Source organism: Lissotriton helveticus, chromosome 2_2 (assembly GCF_964261635.1).
Source record: "Lissotriton helveticus chromosome 2_2, aLisHel1.1, whole genome shotgun sequence".
NCBI classification, from domain to species: domain Eukaryota; kingdom Metazoa; phylum Chordata; class Amphibia; order Caudata; family Salamandridae; genus Lissotriton; species Lissotriton helveticus.
Genome location: NC_136060.1, coordinates 473,629,191 through 473,654,626, shown reverse-complemented (window position 1 = coordinate 473,654,626; position 25,436 = coordinate 473,629,191). Strand labels below are relative to the sequence as shown.

At 45.4% G+C, this 25,436-nt stretch overlaps 1 protein-coding gene across 1 annotated transcript in view; it reads right to left on the bottom strand.

The window, feature by feature from the left end:
* ATRN (attractin) overlaps nucleotides 1–25,436 on the bottom strand; it is an 800,866-nt gene that overhangs the window by 167,997 nt on the left and 607,433 nt on the right. Inside the window, exon 25 of the mRNA XM_078678722.1 lies at nucleotides 13,692–13,753. Within this exon, the coding sequence (XP_078534848.1) occupies nucleotides 13,692–13,753 (62 nt within the window). The remainder of the gene's footprint in view (nucleotides 1–13,691; nucleotides 13,754–25,436) is intronic.

Genomic DNA, 25,436 nt, shown 5'->3' with positions numbered 1-25,436 from the left:
TAAAACAATAGTTGCTGTTCGTAAATCGGAATATTTCCCTTCCTTTGGTTCTAGTAGAACAACTGTGTGAGGGTATATGCATAGCTTTCTGCTTAAGGCATTTATAAAATTCAGGAGGCAGGCTGTTATGACCAGGGATCCTCTAACATGAATATGTTTGATGGTTTAAGTCACATTTGCGGTCTCTATCTTTTTGTCCAGCATTGCCCTATCCTCCGCTGATATACTCAGATTAGGATTACAGTCTGCAAACTGCCACAACTCTCCTTGGTGCCTCCCACCTCTTGGGCAATATAAGTTCTACAAGTATCTAAAAGGTTTCTGCAACTTCATTTATAGTGGTGGCTTCATTGCTTTATGCTGTCCACATCCCTTACAACCACCTCCATCTGTTAGACATGCCAGCAGTTTCCAGTCTCGTTGCACACCTTAAAGTTTGAATTGTCGCACCGGGTGGTGTGCTTTAACTTCATCTTCTACTACCTGCTTGCATTCCGCTCTGACTAGGATTCTTTTATGAGGGAGTTCATTGTTGGGGTCTTGCAGGATCTTAGTTGTGAGCATTTTAATTGTATTTGTATGTTCTTCCAGGGTACATTCGGCTTAGTTGACCCTGGCTGACATTTTGTGGAAATCCAGTCTTAGTAGATTAATATCTAGTGCAACCGTGTATTTTATTTTTCAGGGTGTACCTCTACTCTCTGACCGCTAAAGGCAATTCTTTCAGTGTTTCATCTTGCTTGACTTGGCTGAAGTACTGATTAGGCTCCTCCTAGGCAGGGGACATTCCTAAATTCATATGTTTCAAATCTATATTGGGCTTGGTTTGTTTCTGTGGTTTATCTCTGCCCATGAAGTCATATGTGAGATGGAAAGTACGTTGCTCACAGATATCAAGTAGGTCTTGCTGTTAGACGTTGGACTCCTTCAAAAGTCTGTTTGCACAGTATCCCTATTGTGGTGCATTTTCACTGTATGATTCAAAAAAAGGAGTTGGGCCAAGCGCATCAGAAACCCCAGCCTGTGCCCCCAAAAGATAGTCCACTACTTCATTCATTCAATGGGACTTCCCAGAGCTGAGGCAGATCAGGTTCCTAATATTAGGCCCCTCTAATACATATTCCAAGTACTCACCATGCGTTTCTAACAAATAGCATACTCGCATCATGGAGATCCAGCGTCCTTCAGCCAATTTTCAAAATCGGTAGTAGATCAGCTCTGGCAAATTACAGATTGATTGCTCTCGTAGACATAGAAGCCAAATTATATGTCTCCAATCTTCTCATAGACCTTGAAGAGTGGGTCACTTCCAGCAAGATCCTTCCAATTTCACAAACAGGCTTCAGACCAGCACAATGAGCAATCTCCTTCCTTTGAACCTCCTAGCTGAAAAAGCTCTACAAAAGTCTAACAAATTGTACACCTTCTTTGTGGATTTAAAAGCAGCTTTTGACATGGTACCAAGAGAGCTCCTATGGTTAAAGATGCCAAATGGGGCGTCCAGCCAAAGTTACTAAAAGAGATAACAAACTTGTACTCATACACTTGGGTCCAGGCAAGGCTAGGCAATAGAGAGAGAACCACAGTAAAGATTCCAATACATAGAGGCTTAAAACAAGAATGTGTGCTAGTCCCTAGTTTTTTTTGTATCTTTACAGCCAATTTAGACGCCAGGCTATCAGAAGTCCAGAGCGACCCTCCCAAGCTAGCAAACAACAAAGTCAGAAGTCTACAATATGCAGACAACATAGTTTTATGTAGCTAGACCCCAATTGGCCTCTAGCGATTGATCACCAAACTGTGGAATACACAGAGGCGCTCGGACTACTCAAACTATAATAAAACAAAGGTCATCTGTTTTTCCGTAAACACCAACAGCCACAACAAAAAACAAGTAGTTCGCAGCAGAGAACAGAACAGCGCAGGTCAGCTCATACAAACATTTAGGGGTGGTGGTAGACTCCAAATTAACATTTAAAGACCATCTAACCAAAAGACGAGCCAGGCGAACAAACTGTTCTTTGCACTATAACACACTACGATCAAAACTAAGGTGCCTGTCCAATTACCACCTTCTGCATGTAATTGCTGCCAAGTTTCTCTCAACACTCACTTATGGCTCTGACCGTTTTAAGGGCAAAGATGTAAATTTCATTAATTTACAACACTCCAGTTTTTTTTAAACACATTTTTAGAATCGTGCAATCTAGCTCCCAGGCGCAGCTCTGACTGAAATTTGGGCTATTCAATAAACTGCCAGTAAGGTCAGCAGCAATAATCAAACTGTACTGAAGGATGAGAGCGGCACAAGAAGAATCCCTGGTAGGTCTCTGCTGGTCGGAACTAAAGAACCAGCCTAAAGAACAAGTTACTTACCTTCGGTAACGATATAGCTGTAAGAAACAGTAGTTAGTATTAGATTCCTTACCTTAGAATATCCCCAGGCGTCAGACTGGATCCGGACATTTTTGCGTAGCAGTTCCCTTGCGCGTCGGTAGGCGTCGTCTGCGGCTCCGCGTCCGTCGTTGGCGTCGGGATGACGTCGCCGGAGTACTTAGACACCGCCCTCGCCCGCTGACGTCAGTTCTTATACACAGCTTTTCCGCGCCAGAAACGCAGTGCCATGTTAAAAACCAACACTGGTGCTATTGAAACTAGGGCCCTGAAAGGGGGTGACCTTAACCCTACATATCGGTTCGCAGAACGGTAGGATGGGTGGGGCGGTAAGGAATCTAATACTAACTACTGTTTCTTACAGATATATCGTTACCGAAGGTAAGTAACTTGTTCATCTGAAAGAAACAGGTTAGTAATAGATTCCTAGATTCCTTACCTTAGAATAGATACCCCAGCAATACCAACCCCGCTGGTGGGTCTGCGAACCAATAATCTCACCAGAAAGTCCTGGAGGACGGAACGGCCAAAGAAGCCATCCCTCCGGACTTGGCTGTCCAGGCAGTAGTGTCTTGCGAACGTGTGCAGCGAGGCCCACGTAGCTGCCTGACAGATGTCCTGCAAGTGGACTCCCCGGCCCAGGCAGTGGAAGCCGCCGTGGCCCGAGTGGAGTGGGCCCTCGGCCCAACAGGAGGTTCCTTCTTAGCCAAGGAGTAGCATGCCTTGATACACAACACGACCCACCGAGAGATGGTCCGCTTGTGCACCGCCCATCCCTTCTTAGCACCCACGTAACCAACAAAGAGTTGGTCATCCACCCGGTACTGGCGTGTGCGATCCAGATAAAACGAGAGCGCACTTTTTGGGTCAAGACGGTGGAGCCGCTCTTCCTCCTTTGAGGGATGCGGAGGCTAAAGAAGATGGGCAAGGTGATGGACTGCCCAATGTGGAAGGCTGCGACTACCTTGGGCAGAAAAGAGGGTCTTGTCCGCAACACAACCTTGTCCGGATGGACAAAAATGAAAGGAGGTTTGAAAGAGCCTGGAGCTCACTCACTCTCCTGGCAGAGGTGATGGCAACCAGGAAAGCAGTCTTCAGAGTAAGATGGCGGAGAGGACAGTTATGAAGTGGCTCAAAGGGAGCGCACATCAGATAAGTACACGGTTCAAGTCCCACTGAGGCATCACAAATGGAACAGGAGGGAACATGTGTGTGATGCCCTTCAAAAACCTATTTACAATTGGGGACTTGAACAAAGATGGCTGATCAGGTAGCCTTAAGAAGGCTGAAAGGGCAGAAAGGTAGCCCTTGATAGTGCCCAGTTGGGGTAGGGAGAGGGATCTGCCGCTGACCCAATCGCGGTCCGCGAGCCACCACTGCAGCGGTCTCGCAGTGCCCTCCGAGATCAGGACATGGTCGGACAGGTTGCCCTGATCCTGGGTCCACTGAAACTTCAGGTCCCACTGCAGAGCCCGCATCCGCCACCTGGCGGGATGCACCAGAAGGATGCAGGTGGTCATCAGCCCCAGAAGCCGCAGCGTCAACCTGACCGAGACCTGGGATAAAGGCCGAAAAATTGGAATCAGAGCCTGAATATCCCGGACCCGCTGTTCGGGAGGATAAACCCAAAACTGCGCCGAGTCAAAAACCACTCCGATGAAGAGGAGCTTCTGAGAGGGACACAGGTGTGACTTCGGCACATTAATGGAAAGCCCCAGCTGGTGCAGGAGGTCTGCCGTCGTCTGGAGGTGGCTGACGACTGTCTGGGGTGAGCCCGCCTTCAACAACCAGTCGTCGAGGTAGGGGAAGATTGAAACCCCTAAACCTGCGCAGATGAGCTGCGACCACCGCCATCACCTTCGTGAACACCGGTGGGGCGCTGGTAAGGTCGAAGGGGAGCACTGTAAACTGAAAGTGCTCGTGAACCGCAGGTAGCGCCGGTGGGCCGGCAAGACTGGAATGTGAAAATAAGCATCCTGCAAGTCCAACGCTACCATCCAGTCTCCTGGGTCCAGGGCAGCTAAGACCTGAGTCAGTGTCAGCATCTTGAACTTCTCTTTCCGGAGGAAGCCGTTGACGTTCCGTAGGTCCAAGATAGGGCGTAGGCCCCCTTTGCCCTTCTTGGGTACCAGAAAGTAGTGGGAGTAACAACCACACCCTACTTCTGGCCCAGGAACGCGCTCGATGGCCCCCTTGGCCTAGAGGGCCGTAACTTCCTCTTGTAGAAGTTTCAAGTGATCCCCGACACGCGGTGGTATTACGGTGGCATGGCTGGAGGGGTCGTCTCGAAGGGGAGGGAGTAGAGTGAAAGTGGTGATGGCGAACCCTGCCCCCCACTGGCGTCACATGGGCCTGAAAGCACAGACTAGGAGGGCTTAGAGGCGTATGCTGCAGGGGAAGGTGTGGACTGGCCTCGCCGTTGTCCCCGACCGCCGCCGCAGCGGTTTCCGCGGCCGCCACCGCGCTGGATGTTAGGCTGCGGTGCGTGGCTGGCAGCACGTGTGGGAGCGCCCCTTCCTTGGCCACGAAAGGAGTGAAAGGCACCCGTTTGCTGGCGCGGGGCCGAGAGGCCCAAGGACTTGGCCGTAGCCCTGGAGTCCTTAAAGCGCTCAAGCGCATGGCCTGCCTTGTCGCCAAAGAGGCGACGGCCATCAAACCGCATGTCCATAAGGGTGTTTTGGACATCAGCCGAAAAGTTGGCGGACCTCAACCAGGTGTGGCGACGAATCGCCACCGTCGTTGCAATCGCTCTGCCCAGTGAGTCCGTGGTATCCAGCCCACACCGGATAGAAAACCGTGCCGCATCTCGACCCTCCGCAAGGGCTTGGGCGAGTTTAGTCTGGACCTCCGCCGGACATTGTGGCAGCACGTCCGCAACCGTGTCCCACAGAGAGTGGGTGTAGCAGCCCAAGAGGCATGCGGTGTTGGCTGACCGCAGTTCCAAACGCATGGAGGAGAATACCTTTTTACCGTATTGCTCATACCACTTGGATTCCCGATCGAGCGGAGACGCCGGGAATGCGGTCTGGGAGTTAGAGGCCTGGATGACCAGACTCTCGGGGGTAGGGTGGGAGGACAGGTAGCAAGGGTCACCCAGAGCCGGGCGGTGGTGTCTGGCCACGTTCCTATCTACAGGCTGACCTATAGCGGGCCTGGACCAAGTGCCCAAAAGAACGTCCGTCAAGGCCTCATTAAACGGCAGTAGATGCTTAGCCGAGCTTGACTGCGGTTTAAGGACCTCAGTGAGGAAGTTAGTCCTCACGGCCGCGACGGTGAGCTCAAGGGCCAAGACCTTGGCTGCCCTCATCAGCACCACACTGTAGGTAGCCCCCTCCTCCGAAGCCACGGTAAGAGGGGAGACCATACCAGTGTCTGGCGAAGTGTCCAGATCACTGGCATCCCCAAGCTCACCTGCCCAGTCCAGCTGAGACTGATACTCTCGTGTCAGAGGGTCCTCAGACCCCTCCCAATACTCCTCGTCAACCATCTCCTGATAGCCAGGGTTGTCAAAGGATGGGGCCAGTTCATTGAAGTAGAAATCTCCAAGTGACGTCGAGAGTGGCGCCGGAACCGAATCGAGGGAGGCATCGGGGGAGGCGCCGCCCGGAGGTGGCGCCGGAGGTGACACTCTAGGGGTCAGCGCCGGTGAGGTCGTCGGGTGCGACCGGCGACGACCCGGATCCAGTGGTGCCTAGCGACCTCATGGCCATGAGGAAGCCCTCGATCTCCTCCGGCGTCGCGTGATGCCCAGGGACCGGTGGGTATGAAGCAGGCCGCCACGCCTGCGACTCCAACGGAGCCCCGTGGGCGGTGTCACCCGAACCCCCGGCCACATTGCGCGAGCATCGGGGGGGAGTTTATTTTTTATTTTTTAGGAAGAGCGATGATGCCTCTTTGACTTCTAGTGCTTAACTGAGGACTTCGAGCCCGAAGACCGATGATGACTCCCGGAGCTTTGGTGGCTCTGACCCCGCGACCGGTCCCTCGACCTCCGTCCGGACCGGGACCTAGAGCGGCGCGGGGCCGACCGCTGGAGCTCGAGCCGCTTGCGGGACTGCTCCCTCCTAGCTTTGGACGTCAGGGCTCGGCAGTCGGGGCAGGCCTTGTCGTCGTGGTCGAAGCCCAGACAGTGAAGGCACCGGCGATGGGGGTCGGTTACCGACATCAGTCGGTCACAGTCTTCGCAGGGTTTAAACACGGGCATCCCTACCGGCACCGTCGGAGTCGTGTAGACTTCGAAAAGGATCAAAAATGATCGAAAAAGATAAGTAAAAAATTGACTAAGGGTTTTTCCGCATCGGCGCTTGCTGAAGAAGTGACGTCAGCGCGCGAGGGCGGCGTCTAAGTACTCTGGCGACGTCATCCCGGCGCCAACGGACGCGGAGTCGCAGACGACACCTACCGACGCGCAGGGGTACTGCTACGCAAAAATTTCCGGATCCAGTCTGACGCCTGGGGATATTCTAAGGTAAGGAATCTAATACTAACCTTTCTTTCAGATAGTAAGAATGATTGGCCAACAGCGCTTCAGTAAGCGTTAACCGCCCTCAATATGCGGCATAAATACCAGCTTCCCCGCAGTAAAAAAAATTGCAAATAAAGCGGCTAAACAGAATGCTTGGTTATTGGATAAAGCAGCACTCGCTAAGAAAAAGCATGGATGTATGGTTTTATCTTCGTATGGGGTCTGGTTGCAGAAGTCTCATCTCGTACATCATATATCTCCAATACAGCATTCATTACTCCTTATTCGATTGGGAGCTTTTTCCTCAAAAGATCATGTTCCAACATGGAGATAAACCTGGCCAACTAATCTGTGCTGACTGGGAGAGTGCGGAAGAGACAGTCCACATTTTTTTGTGTATTTGTCGAGCCGTCACTTAATGGAGATGGCAACTTCTACTTCCAGCTCTTCGATCTCTCCAGATAATATCCTTTCAACCTGCTGTAATGGACTTACTAAATAGCCAGTAGCTGCAGCTCTCATGCAGAAAACAAAATTTCTCCAACAAGTTAGCAAAATGTTACAAACACAGCAGGGTAGAGGCGACCAGTACAAACTAATTCCACAACTCAGATTTTCCTGAGTCAGAAGAAACAAAGAATGTAACACGATTTGACGGCCCATATATTCAACTTAACTTAGTCAAACATCAAAGGGTCGCATAGTCTAAAGATGTTCTCTTGTATTTGCATGCACTCTAGGATCAACCATGTGCAATAACGAGCAAATGCACTGTTCCCATATCGCATACTCAAAATGAATAGCAGGGATGTATATAGTATTGAATGCTTAACTTTGCACATTAAACCCCAGCTTTGTGGCAGGTTTAGATAGCACAATGCACTTTCACAATCTTCGGAAAAGAGGACAGTGTATACTTTACATATTTTACACATTGAATCAACTAACCTGTTAGATGTAATACGTATAATGTCTCATTTCGATTCTCAAAATCAATAGTAGGGATGTTTATAGTTTTGAATCCTTCATTTTGAACACTGAACCCCAGCATTGTGGCAGCTCCAGATAGCACAGTGCACTTTTATAATCCTCGGAAAATAGGACAGTATTTTTGCAGTTAGAATCAACTTCGCTGTTTTTAGATGTAATATGTATTATGCCTCATTTTAAGATTGATGTCTCAATTTTCCAGCTTTGGCCAGCATCATGTATTTCATTTTTTTAAATAATAAAACGGCGTGGAATATTCCAACACAAGGAATTAATGGTTTACAAGATCTTAAGTCCAATTTTTAATTGAGAGCTCTGTTGGATTTGGCTTATTCTATGCTAAATTGTAATGGTTTTAATTAACTACACAATAAATAAATACTCCAAATATACCAAGTACTAGATCTTTGGCTCACTGGCGCCATTTACTGCTTGCTGTCCTGGTCGTTGTTGCTTTGGCCAGTGTGCATGGCATATTTTTTGCCAATATAGATTTGTCCATGTTCTTTTCAAACCTGCTCCTGGCCCAGTCCACTCGCCTAAGCCTGTGGTGACGCGCCGTGTTCCAGTAGAATGAGTGTGCCCAAGGAGACTCAAGGGTGCTCATAAACTTGGTCTCTGCTCTCCGTATTGGATGTTAAGCATTGATTCTAGCGGTCCTTCCACGTGCACAACTGGGTCCTTGCTGATTTAAAAACTTTTCTTTGTATGGCCGCCCCCAAGTTCTTTGATTGATGCTGCTGGTTTTTCCACTCAGAGTGCACAGAGGCTGCTGACCAGACCGCAAGTGCCAGTGCCCTAACCTTAAAGTGTGTGTCGAATTGGCTGTGCGCAGGGGGCAGAGAAGGCTTCATTTACTTATTTCTAAACTGTGAGTGGACTTTCGGCATGGCATCTTTTTTCCTCTTCTCCCTAGAGGATTTTAACTAAGGAGAGGAACAGCCTTGTGAAGGACCACGACTAGGTCGACACAGGCCATAAAAATTTGGCCTCACACTTTTTTATGGCCTTGGAATGCTTGAGGTGCCCCAGTACACACAACAAAGCACAGGGAAGTCCTGATAATGGTCTTGCAGCATGTACCGGAAATAGAGATAGTCTGCATACCCCATGGGCAGCTGGTAGTTTGGCAAGTCTTCGTACTTGTGCTGATCACTCTATTTAAGAAGGAACTATGGAGGTTTGTCATAATGGAGTTCTTCCCTGCGGCTAAAGTTCATAGGAAGCGTTTCTTCCTTCTATAACTTCCTTTGTTCTAGGAAATGTATATTCAGCTCATAAGGCTCAGGGACCTCTTGAATTTTGGGACCATCACTGACAGAGCTTTGGACAGCTTTGTCAATTACCAGACTGCAACACAGATCTTCTAGGATCTCTTCAGGTGGATGTAGCGTAGTCTAAAATGAAGCAAGATGCAATAAATGCAGATGTATTGTGGCTGTCTCGGCCAAGGCCATGGAAAGCCCACTAGTTGGGCATCAAAAGGATATGTGCTGAAGGGGGGAGGGGAAGGGTACCGATTGTAGGCAAGACAACAGTGTAGCTGCAGATGATGGACCTGCTGAGGAGGCAGGAACCACCAACAAGATGCTTTGATAGGGACCAAGTAGATGAGACACTAGCCTTCACTAGCGCAAACTGTAGGTTTGCTGTTGATATGGTCTTGAAAAAGTCCACTGACTAGGACTTCATTAGACAAGAGGTATTCTTGAGAAGACAGCCAATGGCACAAAACTCAAAAAGTGTATCTTAGGCAGGATCACTGATAGGGAGGAGGTAGACGGGTCGAGATGTCACAGGAGCATCAAGCTGCTGGTGCTGAAACTATGGATGCGAAACCAGGACTTTTCACCAGGGAGTTAATTTTTTTAAAGTAAGCCTTTACAACGTCTGTGAAACAAACTGCCTGTGGAATCACCAGCTTCCAGTTCCACTTAAATATTTAGAAGCTTACAAGGTACAGGCCAACCTTCTCACAGTGTCCTGGCACAAAATGTGTGACTTGCATCACATTTCTAAAGTTTATGCTTCTAGTGCAGACTAGACAATGCTTGTGTAGATTAAAAAATCTCTTTCTACACATGTGAAAAGCTCTAAAAAAGGATGCCTTAGAGGCCAAATCTGCCTCAGACATAGAGACAAAAGTTTAAGTACTCCCTAAGGAAATTAAAAAATATATTAAGGTTCATTACCTGTTCTTAGGAAATATTTTAAACCCCATGAAGATAAATTGTAAAAGAGCCCAAACAGGAGATTCCCTCACATCTGACAAGTGGGAAAATACCAGAGCTCTGAAGGCTGTAAAAGTTAAATAAAAATATCCTACAGTTTGCAAAACAAGGCATTTAATTTACAAACTGAAATATAGGCACATCTCATTCAAGATAATGTAATGTACTATCATGTAGAACAGCGTTTCCCAAACTGTGGTCCGCGGACCCCAGGGGTCCGTGACACATTCCCAGGGGGTCCGCCGGACTGGAGAGCCTTCCATCATCAATACTGAAGCGCTAAGTGAATCCTTTTGTTTCACGTGCAAGCTTTCAACTGAAATAAAGGTACTTCACCTTTAAATCTGCACGTCTCCTCTGCATAATTTCTTCGAAAACACCTTTCAAGCGCCCATGCGCTGCTACAAACCTTGTGAATGACAGCGAGGGGCTCTGGCTGTACAGTGCGCAGAGGCTGTGTGTGGGACTGTAGCAGGCAGCTCAGATTCAGAGCTCCGGTCTCAGGAATTCAAGCATAGCAAACCGGTAAGTTTCTTGGAAGTTGTTAAAAAAAATCCTTCCTGAAACTTTGGATTCCAGAGGCTGCAAGCAGTGTTTGTCTCGATGCGCAGTGACGCCTCTGCCAGCAAAAGCGATACCAGACCAAGGTATTGGCGGACGTGGCGATTACAAGTATAACATAATGGTGTTTGCAGCATTTTACCTCGAAACCGCCAAATCACAGGCTGAGCCTTCCTCGCCACTCTTACGTGTCTGAGAATAAAAGTGCATTTCCCAATCTCTCCTGCTCTGCTTATTTCTAACTTGCAGCTCCTCATCCCCAGAGAGCGCTGGTAGAATGAGTCTACCCCGCCATAGGGCAGTGCTTCTGATTATGTTATGTTTGGTTTTGTCTTACAGTGGAATGTATTCATGTCCCACACATTAGTAAAGCCATCTCAGGAGCGTACGGGGCCGCTGCCAGCGCTCTCTCTGCTCGAGGTATCCCAGATTCTTGAGGCCTTCATTGGTGACACATTAACCCTTTTCAGAGTGTATAGACAACATTCTTGGAAAGAGGCCATTGCAGCTAGGCAGGCTTTGAGTGACAAACCTTATCTCTGGTTTCAAGCACAGTTAGTCCTTATTGGACAGCATCTTCGGGTAGTATTGTCGTCACCACTCATGGCCTGAGGCTTGTGGAATTATTTCACTCCTAGTTATGTTCTCTTCGTGCTTGACTTTACAAGGGTACTGAGGAAGTGTAGTCAAGACTTGCACTCCGGTGATCTTCAGTATTTGGAACTCTGATATGGTGTGACAGAAATAATTACATTCGATAGTCTTATGTACAGCCAGGCCTGTATCTTTGAAAAAGGGGAGGGATTTTATTTACAGGTAGGAGAGTACCTCTTTGTAAAAACTGAACTGTACACACCGGGTTACGTGCACCGATACTTCTGAGTAACTTAGACGTTATAGAGATAAATCAATGTCTACCAAGTGGCGTTGAATGTTGAGTTTTTTTTATTATTTCTATTTATGTAAATCTTTTTTTTAATTGTATATATACTTTTTATCAAAACTTATTTCCTTTATATTTTTTATACACACTAGTTATTTCTATACATCAATTTTTTCCATTTAATACATGACAATTATTACACACTGTCTAATTCTTAAAATATCTACACAATTACAAACTTCAAATTATTAACACAGAATATATTCCTTTCCGACGCGTTTCGGCCATTCGCCTTCCTCAGGAATTCTGTGGTTTCCTTTGATACATCAACAGTGGCTATTCTTGTATTGTTCATCTGTAAAGCCAAATGATGGAAGTTTGGCCATTTTTGATAAAATTTGTTATAAACTAATTAAAAGTTGGATTATAAAAAGGCGAATATATTGTTTATCAGGTAGATGCGTCTTGCAACTTCGCAGGGGGGTAGGAGAGTACTGCAGTTAAAATAATTTCACAAAATCAACAGTCAGTAAAACACAATAATATCACTTATCTGGTACATTGATCACCTGGGCACCATATCTAATGTCATCTAATGAGTGTGTCAGCTTTTCTTGGAAACTCAATGTTTTGCTGCGTTTCTACAACTGTTCAAAGGGGGCACAGGTGGGTGCTTCAATGTATGGTTTGGACTATAAATTATCATGTTTCCTAGTTTGCTGTCCCAGAATATTTCCTCTGCTTCATAGACCAGTCTGAAGTTGGATCATCAGTTCTGAGGTGGCAACAGGGTACCTGTGGGTTCTGGATGGCTCATTTATTTTTGACAATCTCATGCAGGCTGCAGTCCACAAGCCTTCCTTTCTGGATCTTGGCAGATAGGGCCCTCTGTTTCTTCACACTGGTCCATAGAGCTTCAAGGTTACTATAGAGGCGATTTTTCCAGTATTTATGTCAGGTCCTTGCAGATAAAATCCCTTTTAAACATCTCTCTGGGCACAGCTTTCTTATAAGTCCAGATGAAGTACATCTATTGGCTGGATGGGGCTTTGGGAGACTGGTTGGATCTTGGTGCCAGACAGAACCCACTTTCCTTATCTGGGCCCAGTGCATGTTTCCTGGCTTGCTTCCAAGACTCGCTGGGAGGCAGGTTGTGAGGCTGGTATTGATTCCTAAAGTTACGTGAGTTAGATTGACCTAAACCGGATACTCTCAGCCATGGACTCTGGTTGCTAGATTATGGCCAACACTAAACGAAGGGGATGGGGGTGCACAGAGTTTGTTTGGTGCAGCAACAGAGATGCTTCTGTGCAGGGTCTGGATTGTATTTGCACTTAGCTCAACAAAGACTATAAGGTCCCAGAGCTCAGATTTCGTGAACTGTTTGGTAAGCAATTTGTTATGGCAGCAAGATTAGTAAAGATATCCTGAAAGTGAACAAGATTTTTGTGCTGCTTCATCCTGTTTTCCATATTACACCTATCATCTTGTATACACAGTCTTCCTGCAGTATCACAACACTCGTATGAGATCACTGATTTTATTCTTACTAACATGAACAAAAATGAATGTGTGTCCTCATGTAACGTAGCTGGTGCTATGTAAAGCGTTCTGATACCCGATTCGGGTCAAGTTCGCGCTATATAAAACTCTGCAAAAAAAAAAAAGGCAAAACACCAGCATTCCGGCACCTCAGACCAGGAGGAGCACTTGAGTGTTTAATTAACATTGAAAAGTTAGTCGCCGAGATGCAGCACCATCCTTCCCATTAAAATGTTTTTATTTGTGCATACTTTTCAAGATAAAATAATAAAAGCTTTAGTAATGCAAGTATTTGTTTGGTGTGTACTTGTTTGTGTATTTTTTGCGAATTACTGTTTTAATTATTTGAAATTTAAATTGTAAAAATTGCTTGGGGGTCCCCGGCCTCCAGTAGTGATTCAGTGGGGGTCCTCAGGAGACAAAAGTTTGGGAACCACTGATGTAGAAGACCTAGTAACATTTTGACAGTACTACACTAATTACAATAAAGTAGGCTTTTAAAAAAAAAAAAATCATATAATTAGTTCTTTGATTATCAAAACACATTTTGTAACTCATCAGGGAGATTGAACATGATTGTAATTCATAACAAAGAACCAAAATATTAAAGAGATTTGATACACACCTGAAAAATGTTACAAAGAACTGTACAAGGTCCATAAAGTTGCTGTGCTGTGAAAATGCAATCTGGAAGACAAAATAAAAACACTTTATGAGTATACCTCTCAAATTTGTAGAAGTAACAAAAACTTGACTAAACCATGATTTCTGGGATTTGGTCATACATATTTGACATGCTTAACTTGATGGGTTTTTTTTATTAAAAAAAGGTTATGCGTTTCTATGTAGTTATAAACAATAAGTGTTTCTAATAGAGTTAATTGTGCTTGTGTTGGCAGACTTGTAAACTAAATTGATCTACATCTGAAGCAATCAGTGGAAAGATCCACTCAGCTATCACATATCTGAATGCATCTTAGAAATTCATGTGTTAGGAAGTACCTTGTAAGGGTATAATGCAGCTCACCATATACTGTAAATGTTCTCGCAACTGAAATCCTTAAATCTTTTTTACACTTGTGCAAAAGATATAGTCAATTATATTTAGTAGTAATTTGAAGCTAGATCTTACTTTTTGCTTAAGGTGTTAAGGTGTGGTCAAATATTAGGACTAAGATAAGTGGTCTGGGGTGGTCTGCCTCAGATTTCTCCAGTGCCACTCCTACCATGGCTGGGAAAAGTACAACCCCTTCAGAACTTGATACTCTGTGAGAGCACACACAGGCTTATCAGGAGAGTAAGGTAAGGCCAAGTAAGCTCGACAAACAGACCAGCAGCACAATAACTATGTTCAATCTAGTGCTTTTCTTAGATAAGAAAAGTGCTATAATACACACACTTGAAATAGAACACCACACAGATAATAACATTAGAAACAACTTTATACTGGTACTATGATTACTGCTCCTGCTACTACCCTTAATTCCCCCCTCTCATTTTAGTCTCCTTATAAACAATTTCAACCACATGCAGGTCTTCATGTCAGTTTCAACAGTCATCCTCAGCAACATGTGCCTTGACCCTCTCCCGCTTCTGTGTGGAAGCATACTAGCGGCAGACACAGCCTTTGCATCAGGCAGGTCGCACTATGATGGGGCAGAGAATGCTGCTGTCTGGAGGCTTTGTGCATTGTTAAGTACTGAATATAAGTCGAGGCTCTCAGCAGACATCAGACCTGCTTTTGGGTCAATCGGCGATAGACAGCAAGTCAGACGCCCCACAGATGGGATGCATTGGGTGTCAGGTCACACCAGCACAAAGGCAGACATGGGACACACTTCTCAGAGGCGACCACCACACGCTCTCTCTCAAATTTGGTAGCAATGACTATTACAGGTACAGTTCATGATTCTGGTGGCAATGTTCACCACATACATAATTCTTAGCGGCAATATCAACCGCGGGCACAGCTCTGGTCTTCAGAGGTGAAATCCACCAATGGTATGAGCAGCACGAATAGCAGTGAATAGTCTTTTTTTGCATAAAAATAAGCTTAGTCATTGATCTGTGATTACTGTGGGAAACACATTCCTAGAGAGATTATGTTTAAGATCCTAGGGCTCACATTATTAATTGCCACAGTGTTCATAGGCTTAACAGACCCAAACCACTGTAATTTGCCTGGTTCTGGTACAGACACGTCCTGCAGGTTTCCCGCTCTCAGGAGGCAGGTTGGATTCCATGCACTTTAGGTCAGTGGCACAGCAAAAGGCTTAATCAAATTCTTAAATGAGCTCTGTCTCCTCACTCCTCAGTTCAGGGTCTAGGTCTCCACGTTTGGGACACTTGCTGAAATTTTGCCAGCTGTCCCAGAACAATTTAGCACAGACCATTCAGGATGCGGCTAAATGTGTCATGCGTTCAGGACTAGACAACTGACTCCTAGGCAGGGCAGTAGGCAAAAGGGTGGTGCAGCATCGCCATGAGTGGATAAGATAAAAGCATCACTTATGGATATACCCTTTGAGCCTAGTCTCTTTGTTCAAAAAGCAGACTCCAACACAGAGCTTTAAAGACAGTAGAGCAACTCCCTCTTCTTTTCTAGGCCTCAAGGCAATACCCCAACCCATTTAGCTCCTTTTAAGAAATCACTAGAGGGTTCTTATTCAGACAATGCCAAGATCCCACACAGCAAGAGCAAGTGACCCAGTCATTTCGAGGCAGAGGGAGGTGGTCCAGCAGGCAAAGTCCAGGACAGCAGGGACAATGAACGTCTCAGTTCCCCAGCACCTCCCAGTAACAGCCTCACAGCTGCTGCAGTTTGCCCTTAGCTGCCCACGGTCACCCTGTTGGAGGCAGGATCACGCATTTTCTCCATAAGTAGCCAGCATTAATATCCTACAAGTGAGTCCTGCTGGTCGTCCAGCAAGATTACGAAGTGCTATTCCTTTATATCCCCCCTGCCTATTCCACTTACACCAGAGCTGCTGTCTGAGGATCATTTGTTCATTTTGCTGCAGGAATTCCAGGCTCTTTTGGCCAAAGGAGCCATTGAGAGAAAGTTCTGACCTCAGTAACTAGATGTTATTTCCACTATTTGTTAGTACAGAGGAAGGGCAGAAGCATTCGCCCACCTTAGATGTTTGCCCTCTCACCTTCTTCCAGGGGAAAGGAGAAATTCAAGATAATCTCCTTAGTCCAGGTTCTTTCTGCCCTGGACCCCGGAGACAGGATGGTGGCGTTGGAACTGCAGGAGGTGTACTGCTTTTGAACTGCTTTGGTATCTATTCACTAGGTGAGGAATCTACGTCTTGAAGTCTCTATTAGAAAAACATGATATTTAACTTCGGTAACGTCATTTTTGGTAGAGACTGTCTAACCGGAGAATACTCACCAAGTCGCCCGCCTCCCCATTCTGAGTAGTTGACCATTATTTCCTTTAATAAGATGCCAAATGTAAATGATCTGACCACTGTACTATCTGATTTTCATGGCTCTTTGTCCGATGGCATGAATAGACATCAGAAAGAAACTGAGGAGGTGGTGAATATATAGGGGTATGACATCACAGAGGCAACGGAGCCACACAATGCCGCCTACTGATGTGCAATGGAATTGCTGTAAAGTTTCCAGAGACAGTCTGGGGCTTGAGGAAATTTACAAGGTGAGGAATCTGGGGTTAGACAGTCTCTCTCCCTGAAAAGACTTTATTGAAGGTAAGTAACGTGTTCTTCTGAGGGATGGAAAAGACTTGTCTCAGCTGTTATCACTCACTCATGAAGCCTCAGAGGCTGAAGTGGAGTAGTTTCAATAGTCACAATTGTATAATATTGCATTTGGTGTTTGCGTAAGGTTCAATTTGAATCTACATTATGCTTTTCCAGAAAAAATTGTTGACAAAGCTAAATTGCTTGTTTTTCATGTTTCCCTCATTCTTATGCTGCACTATGAAAGGAATACTCCAGCGTTTTGTGAAGTGTATAACATGCCTGTTCAGCCCCTATAGCACACAACTGCCGTTTTGCTTTTTGATAACAAGTTTTTCAAATACATAGTTTGTATTATTTAGTAATGCTTGTCCAAGCCATGCTTGCTAAAGTATAAGTTAATGGCCAAATGATTTTGTTCCTCTTGAGATCCTTGATGTTCAGATCTAGGTAGGCAGGTTAAACAGTGGCACATCAGTCAGCATAGAAGTGTGGGATGCCAAAACGTTTACGAGGAAGAGTAGGAGGTTTCACTTAGATGGAGTTCAGGGACAAGCAATCATAATTGTTACAATAGGAGAATAAAACAAAGTATTGTACGCAATGTGGGGCTACCCACTTGCAATTTATAGAATATATCACACAGTTATCACATAATCAATGGCAAGTTTGTGTAATTTGTAGAACTAACCCCTGACCTGACAGTTGCTGTGGGTTGAATCACTGATACAAAGAGAGCCTATTTCCCTTATAGAAAAGCGCCATAGTGAAAATGTGCCTTAACTTATCATGTCTCCAGCACCAGGTGTATTGATTCATATCTTTTGCAAGTGCCTATCTTCAAATAATCTTTAGAACAGGTAGAAGGATACAATAGCGTACCCGTGATTTTAGGATCAAGTATTAACCTTCATACTGGAAAAAACAAGATCTGAGGCCTGTGATTACATGAGAACAGTTCATCAGGTCACTAGAAGGAGGAACAAGAAATACACCTACTGTGACATAATGAAAGACCAGCATTGTGTGATTTCTTGTAATTGAATACTAAAGATTATATCAAACACAACCAAGACCTCTCTTGCAGGGGAAGATGGCTGCTTGAATGGTAATGTACAATCCACTACAAAGCATAGGACATCTTCAGCATCACAGGAACCATAGCAGCAGTTTGACTGGTTATATCAGGCAAGCCTTACTTGAATAAAAAAACGTTGCAGGGAATTCACTATAAAATGTAGCAACCAAAGGAGGCAGCCATATAAGTATGTAAGCCAGATATGGATCAGTGGATGTTAACAATTAATATGGAAAGAGGAGGTAAAGGGATGCCCAGATCAATTACTTAAAAACATTGGCAAAGTATAGAGGCCTGTGGGTTTTATTTTGTAATCCCCTAGTCTGTTCTGTGCACAAGATGGAGGTGAGATTGTTTCCCCCATACAGTGGAAGTGTATTGCTCACATTACGCACATTTTAGGACACTGGTCTGTCCCTAAATGTGTGGGAGTAGTGTCTCCGCAACCAGCTGGCGTTGACGGATCCAAGGGCAAGGCTGGGCTGTCAGAAGAGAACATTCTCATCCGGAAAGCCTCCATTCTCTTCAACTTCTTATCTGGCAGGGTCATGAGGAAGGAGTTTGGGTTGATCCTGCTGGTGGAGGCCTGTACAATCAGGCTTTCTGGGGTTGGATGCTGGGACAAAAAAGCTGGGGCACCTGAAGTTCGTCTGTGGCGATGTGCGAATTGTCTGCAAGGTTTCACCCAACTTTCCAATGAGTATGTCAATAAATGTCTCATTAAAAGGAAACAGAGGCTTTGAGGAGGATTGCCCTGGTTGTAAAACCTCTACAAGTACATTCGTTTTTACTTCAACTTAAGGAAGTTACAGGTCTAGCACCTTAGCAACATTTCTAAGGACCATGGCAAAATGCAGACTCTTCAGTGGAATGACTGGATTAGGAGGGGCGGGGAGCCCAGTATCAGGTGACGTGTCTAGGCCACTGACCTCTTGCAGGTCAGTGTAGGAAATATCAATCATCCTGATCCAAATGCAGGCTGACACTGGTCAGAGTCCAGATAGCTGTTGAAGTGAGCAACTTCTAGGGAGAGGCATTGTCTTATTGGAGTCAGAAGGGATTGGCACCAGGTACTGAACACGTGTGCTGCATTGTACCAGGGAGGGATGGATTTGGTTCAGAGTGAAAGGATTTGGTTCAGAGTCAGACAGCGCTATGTGCGCGAAATTCTCCCCTAGAGTCGTTGGGGGTCGGTTTTAACTCTGCAAAAACTGACATGCATCATGGCTCCGGGTGAGGAATCTGCTCTGGATACGGAGCTGAGCCTGAAGCAGATTCAGAAGGCACGGCTGGCAATTGGGCGGACATGGCCGAGGTAGCCCAGCTGGAGGCCTTAGCGGAATTCCAGGTGGATCTTGTTCCATCCTCGCCACTCTCTCTCAATAGAGTCACAAAGACATCAGAATGCTCTGCGGTCTAGTTCCTTGTTGTCAACCACTGACTGATTAAAGCAGTGGTTAGAAGAATCCATTAGAAATAGGTCTGTTGTGAATAGTTTTCTTTTTTACAGAAAATTAATGTCGGCAATAAATGTAAGCCTCCGCTCACACCTTGCATACAATTTGAGTAGAGTACACCGTAAGCTGCCACCAATACCATGTACAGTAGCCATGCACATTTTGAAGCTCAACAAATAATAAGGTGCCTGGGACGAGGCAGGCTTATAATTTTTTCTGTTAAGATGTAGCTTTAAATTCCTTGTTCAATATGTTGGTCATGTATGTAATCAGCTGGATCTGTATATACTATACCAAAGCAAGGTATAGTGTGCACAGCGTCCAGTAGATCCCCTGAGGCTTTACAGAGGTTAAAGTAGATATTACTAATGCTCTCCTTTGAAGAAGTATGGGCAAGCAGTTAGGCCTAATAGGGGGGAGTGCTAGCATTTGTTGTACACACATAGGTAAGAAATGATTACACACACTCAATGACTAAATCCGAGATCAATTGATTGTAAAAAGAACTGACGTCTGTGTGCCTATGTGGCGCCTATATAGGAATACGTGACGTCATAACTAATGACGCCGACATCACGCGGAGCCGAATGGAGCCACCCGATGGCATGCGCAAGAGATATTGCTCCAGCAAATGTTTTCAGACCCAGCCTGACTCCAGGGAAATTCAAAGGTAAGGAATCTGCACCTAGAAGTCTCTATCAGATACTTTATTACTAGAACCAAAGAAACTTAGTTGCAGGTAAGTATGGATTTCAAATTGGCAATCCTTTTCAATGCAGGAAATGAATACTTAATGCAAGACTTCAGTTCAGCAAGGTAGATACAGTTTTAGAAATAGCAATACTTTGCAATGCAGAAAAATGTTCACTTAGTGCAATATTTCAATCGAGCAATGTTATCCTATGGGAGGAAACCAAGAATGCAATTTCACAGGAAAGTTCTTTACTTACAAACCCTGTCTTCAGGGTTTTAGGTCCGCACAGGGCAAGGTTCAAGTGAGCATCAAGACTGCACCACCGCACTGGGGCAGCTGAGTGCAGAGGTCAAATTCTGAGTTGGGTGCCAAATGTTAACCTATGTAGACTGGGGGCACTTCAAGTTGTGCAACTTAAAGATAAGTTAGCAGAGTTGGAGGTCAACCTCCAGGGTTTGATACAAGCACTGAGGGTCACGAGGCACCACCAAACATATACCCTCAGAGGCACAAAAACATCCGGGTGCAGAGTGCCAACACAGCGTCTGGCGCCCAATACAAGTCAATGGTTGAAGACTGTTTCAAACAAAGGCTGCAGGCACGGAACTGGAAGCTGGACGAAGGAAACCGGTGGCTGTGGAGGTAGGTTCTGAGGTTGAGGGTCACCGGGACATTGTTGGTTGGGCTACCAAAGACCTGAGGCCTGCGTGTGCAGGGGTGTCCTTTGACATCCCAGCCGGTCGCGTCTTGAGGCTGCAGGCGTCAGTGTGGAGTCCAGGAGGGATCAGCCAACAATGGACTCGGGCTCTGAATTGCTGGGGAATCTCGCTGGGACCGGTGGTCCACTTGGACTCGGGGGTGGAGGCATCAGGTGCAGTGGTGGATCTGGAGTGGGATTTCAAAGTTCCGCAGGTCACAGAGGCCTTTCTTGGAGATTCTTGTTGAACAGGGGCGCTGTTCTCAGAAGTTCTGGTCTTTGTTTAAGGCAGCAGTCCTTCTGGAGGCTTTTGGAGGTTGTTGGGTTGCAGAATTTTTGAGGACTGTAGGCAGGCTGGTAGGGCTAGGTCAAGTCAGTGGGTGTCTTCGGTCTTCTTCTGCTAAACATCCAGGGGATGTCCTCTTCCTTTGTAGGCCTTAAAAGAACTCTGAGGATTAAGTGTCAGGGGTGCCTCATAAGACTTAATTTAGGAGCGTTATGGGGTGAAAAGGTAGTAGATAGTGGGCTACTTACCTTTGTATGTCTACTTCCTCTGGGGGTGGGGAGTATTACCCCAAACCCTGCTGGTGGAACTACTCCAAAACAATATGGAGGATTTTCAAAGGAGGGGGTCACTTTAGCTCGGGCACCTTAGGGGTGGTCTTGGATGAGAGGGGACACAAGTCTCTTGTTTACTAGTTTTACCACCAACCTTGAAGCCAAAAGTGGAGCTTGGTCGGGGGTGGGCATTTCCACTAGCTGGAGAGGCCCTGGTCAACATAAAGGATGGGAAGCCTTTGAGGATCACCGCCTTTCTAAGCTGTTCCTAGTTGCGGGGTAAGGTGTGAAGCACCTCCAACCACAGCAGGCTTTGTTTCTGACCCACACGATCAAAAGGCTCCCACCTCAAGGGGTCAGAAACACGTCTATAGGTGGCAGGCTGATGCAGAGCAATCAGGCACATATTAGTGGTTTGTACTCAGTAAGGCTTCACAGTGCACTCTAAGAATGGAATTAGACACTATAAGGGAATATCTACTCATGCAGTTATACCCTCACAGGAGGTATAGTGTACCCTGACTTAGGACTCTAATGCCTGCTGAAAGGGTGACTTACCTATGCCTCTTGCAGTGCTGGTATGCCTGGAACACAAGGATGGGTGCCAGGTCGACTCTTCACTTTTATCTGCACCAAAACATGCAGGCGGAGGTGGCAGTGTGCATGTGTTTGGTGAGGGGCAATACATGCTGCAGCCCAGAGAGACCCTCTCTGGTCACAGGGTCCTTGGTCCCACCGGTGCCTTTTACAAGAGACTTGTATGCAAGCCAGAGGTGTGCCAATTGTGGAAACAATGGTACAGTTTTGTAAAAGAACACAGGCACTGGGAACTTGGTTAACAGGAACCCAGTGCACACTGAATCAAAGATGCATCCGAGCCAGGCACAAATTAGGGGGTTCAGCAACACAATCCCACTTTCCTACAAGATATATGTGCTGGGTAGGTTCACTTCAAGCCTCTGATAATACAAGGTTCCATAGTGACGGTCTGGCAAAAGTAGTATTAAAAGAGAAACAAAATATTGAGACCTTTTAAATTAAAGAGTGGTCACAAAAAAGGATAGGTTTAGACTTGCAATTGTTTTTGCCTGGGGTACCTTCTCACGACCAAAACTAACAAAAGAAAATTTGAATAGAAGAGAAACCAAAAGGTCATAATAGGATATTATATGGTTAACTGGTTGCAAACTATTGCACATTGGCAAAGACAGCCCTCGCCACAGACTGAACGTATCTAATAGATGCTTGTAAAGGTGCTTTTGGAACTAAACAAGGATGGTTTGTTTTTGCCTAAACTTCACTGTGGCATATTTGTACAATGACACAACACGCTCAGTGTTTGAGAACTAAAGAATCTCTTTATGGTCCTGAAAACAGTCTTTTGCTACGATAAGACCATGTAAAATTCTCTTCTGTATGCCTTTAGGAGCACTAAGTAGTCACCAAGGAGATGCTGGAGACACTATTTATAGACACACACACACACCAACAACACACACACTGCTGCATATGTGTACACACACACACACACACACAGGTTTGCAACTCAGAAACGTACCTTTAGCGGTTCACTCGCTCACTGTGCACTGCCAGCAACACCCTTCTTCCTCATAGCAAATCTAATACAGACAGTGTTGGAAAGCTGTTTACTCAAAATATTCCCAAACGTGAAATGAGAAACTGCTCTGAGGGAGAATAAAACTACTGCCAAAGAAAATAAGACTGGGTAAGTGGAAAGGAAGTCACTGTTTCATGTGAAAAAGTCTTGTTTAACTAGCCAGCTTAAACTCCATCTCCAACCTGTTTTCGCCTAACTGAGGTTGTGAAAGGTGCTTTCTTTGCAACCTACACTGAATCTTTGGTTTAAAACTAAAATCAACTACACGTTGCTGTTACACATTACTGTTACACATTAGAAACTACCATACAGTGCTAATATTAACAAAAATTGACATTCAATCACAATTAATACCTTTATGTAACAGCGAGTAGTGACAAAATTAGCAATTTTGTATAACACACACAACGGTGTCCACTGACATTTACATAATCAGTATTATTATCCAGCAAGAGCGAATTTACTATTCATGCGCCAGAGTTGCGGGAATGTGGGGGTTAGGGTGTAGGTGTTGAAGATACCCCACAGGATCACTAGACTTCTGCAGATTCTTTGCCACCATAAAACACTCTAAATGGGGAAACTGTGAATCTTTACATTTGATTACACTTGGCATTGGGAATAAGGGATGCACCACAAGGGGAAATGATCGTGCAGGGAGCGAACTCTTCTTGGGTGAAACTGAACCATGCCACCGATGACCTTTAATTTTTTTTTATAATTTCATTGCACCACATATACAAGAAACACATCTCACATTGGTCAGAGTTTTAAGAATCTTCTGAACAAAGTAAAAATAAGGCAAATAATATTCTAGCGGATGTTTCTTTATAATATTAGATTTTGAATCAATCTTAAAAACGTTATTCAAGACTTATATCACCTCTGTTCAGTATAAAAAAGTTAAAAACAAAAAGCATGGCAGAGGCCAAAAATCAGTATTCCACACTAAAAATATCAATTCATGAGAGTTTCCTACTTGCAATCGAATCTTCGGCCACCCTTTGCCCAACTACTGTGAAAGAGGCACTTTCTTCCATTGGCGGCCTAGGTGGCGAGTCTAGCTCAGTCTCTGGGGATGTAGCCAGCCTATTGGTATTTTGTAAGTTCAGGTTTAGTTATTCTTCAGTATAGTGGGGGGAGCAAATGTCCACCTCCTCGTCAATGTCAGTTTTACAAGGAACATTTTGAAATTCCTGAACTGTGTGAGTCACAGTCAAATAAGGGCTCTGGCCTCTGACAGTACTTGCGATGAGGTAGAGGTTGGGGATCAGTCTTGTTGGAAACTGAGTGGTGGCTCTTCTGTACTTTTATAACATGACATAGATCAAGCCAAAGATGGTTGAGGCAGGAGACTGGCATCAGAATCAAAGCCTGGAGTGGTGTTGTCAGCAACTGAACAGAAAGGACAGGTGTGGACCCTGTGGCTGGAATGGAAATTTGAACCAGCATTGGAACAGTCCCGAGAAAAGTTCCAATGGGGTGAGTGGGTGCGGAGATAGTGCTTGACAGGGAATTTCAACTGGAGTCTCTCTCATTTCTCTGGGGCTTGAATACTAACCACATGGACCCTGAAAGAGCTGCAGCATTGCGATGGCCTAGGAAATTCCAAGTGTGTTGGAGCTCGAAGTCAGAATAAACTTAAGGGGTATGACCCTACAACTGCCACTCTTGTACACTCATTAAATTTAAAATGGCGAGATGGGGGAAGAGTGCCACATGCCTTCTTGCATTAATGGCACGTCTTCAACTCAAATGAAAAATCTGAGGGGGAACAGGACTTTGCACAGGACCAACTCCTTGAGCAGGATTATGAACGGCCCCACAACTTGGAAAGGCAGTAACATCTACATGAAGACTGCAAAGAATACCTATTGTGTTTGGTGACATAGAGCTTTGTTTCGGCTTCACAAGGTTGTATTTATCGAAAGGAACAAACACCCACTAAAATGGGTGACTACTATATAAGGTTACACTCCATTACTTCCAGGTCAATACATAGTCATTGTTAAAACACACAGTGCCACCAATCAGTGCATAGGAGCATACCTGGGAAAATTCTCCAGATACAGCCTGGCACCTGAGAATTTTCTTAATTTTCTTAAGGTGAGGAATTTGTGGTTATAATTATCCATGAGAAGCTAACTTTAGAAATGAACAGGTCAGTCTTCCAACGTCCAAACTTCTGGCACACACCGCAATCTTGAGTTTCTTATGCAACCTCAGCATCATCCTAGACAACAAACTCTCCCTTATTATTAATATTATCATTAGCGTTTATTGAGCACATGGCTACCCTAAGGCATCCCAGCGCTAGCAGCAAAAACAGGCAAAGAGAGGCAGTTACCAGTTAATCTTCTGGAAAAGCCAGGTTTTAAGCCCCCGAAACGCCAGGTCAATGCTGTCTTCTCAGCCTGCTTCCACTCCCTCTGCATGCTCTACCAAATCTTTAAGTGGCTTCCCATCAGCACCAGGAAAACTGACGCAGACCCTCATCACCAGCCGACTGGACTACAGCAACGCACTCTATGCGGACACCACCACCGAACTCATAGAAGACT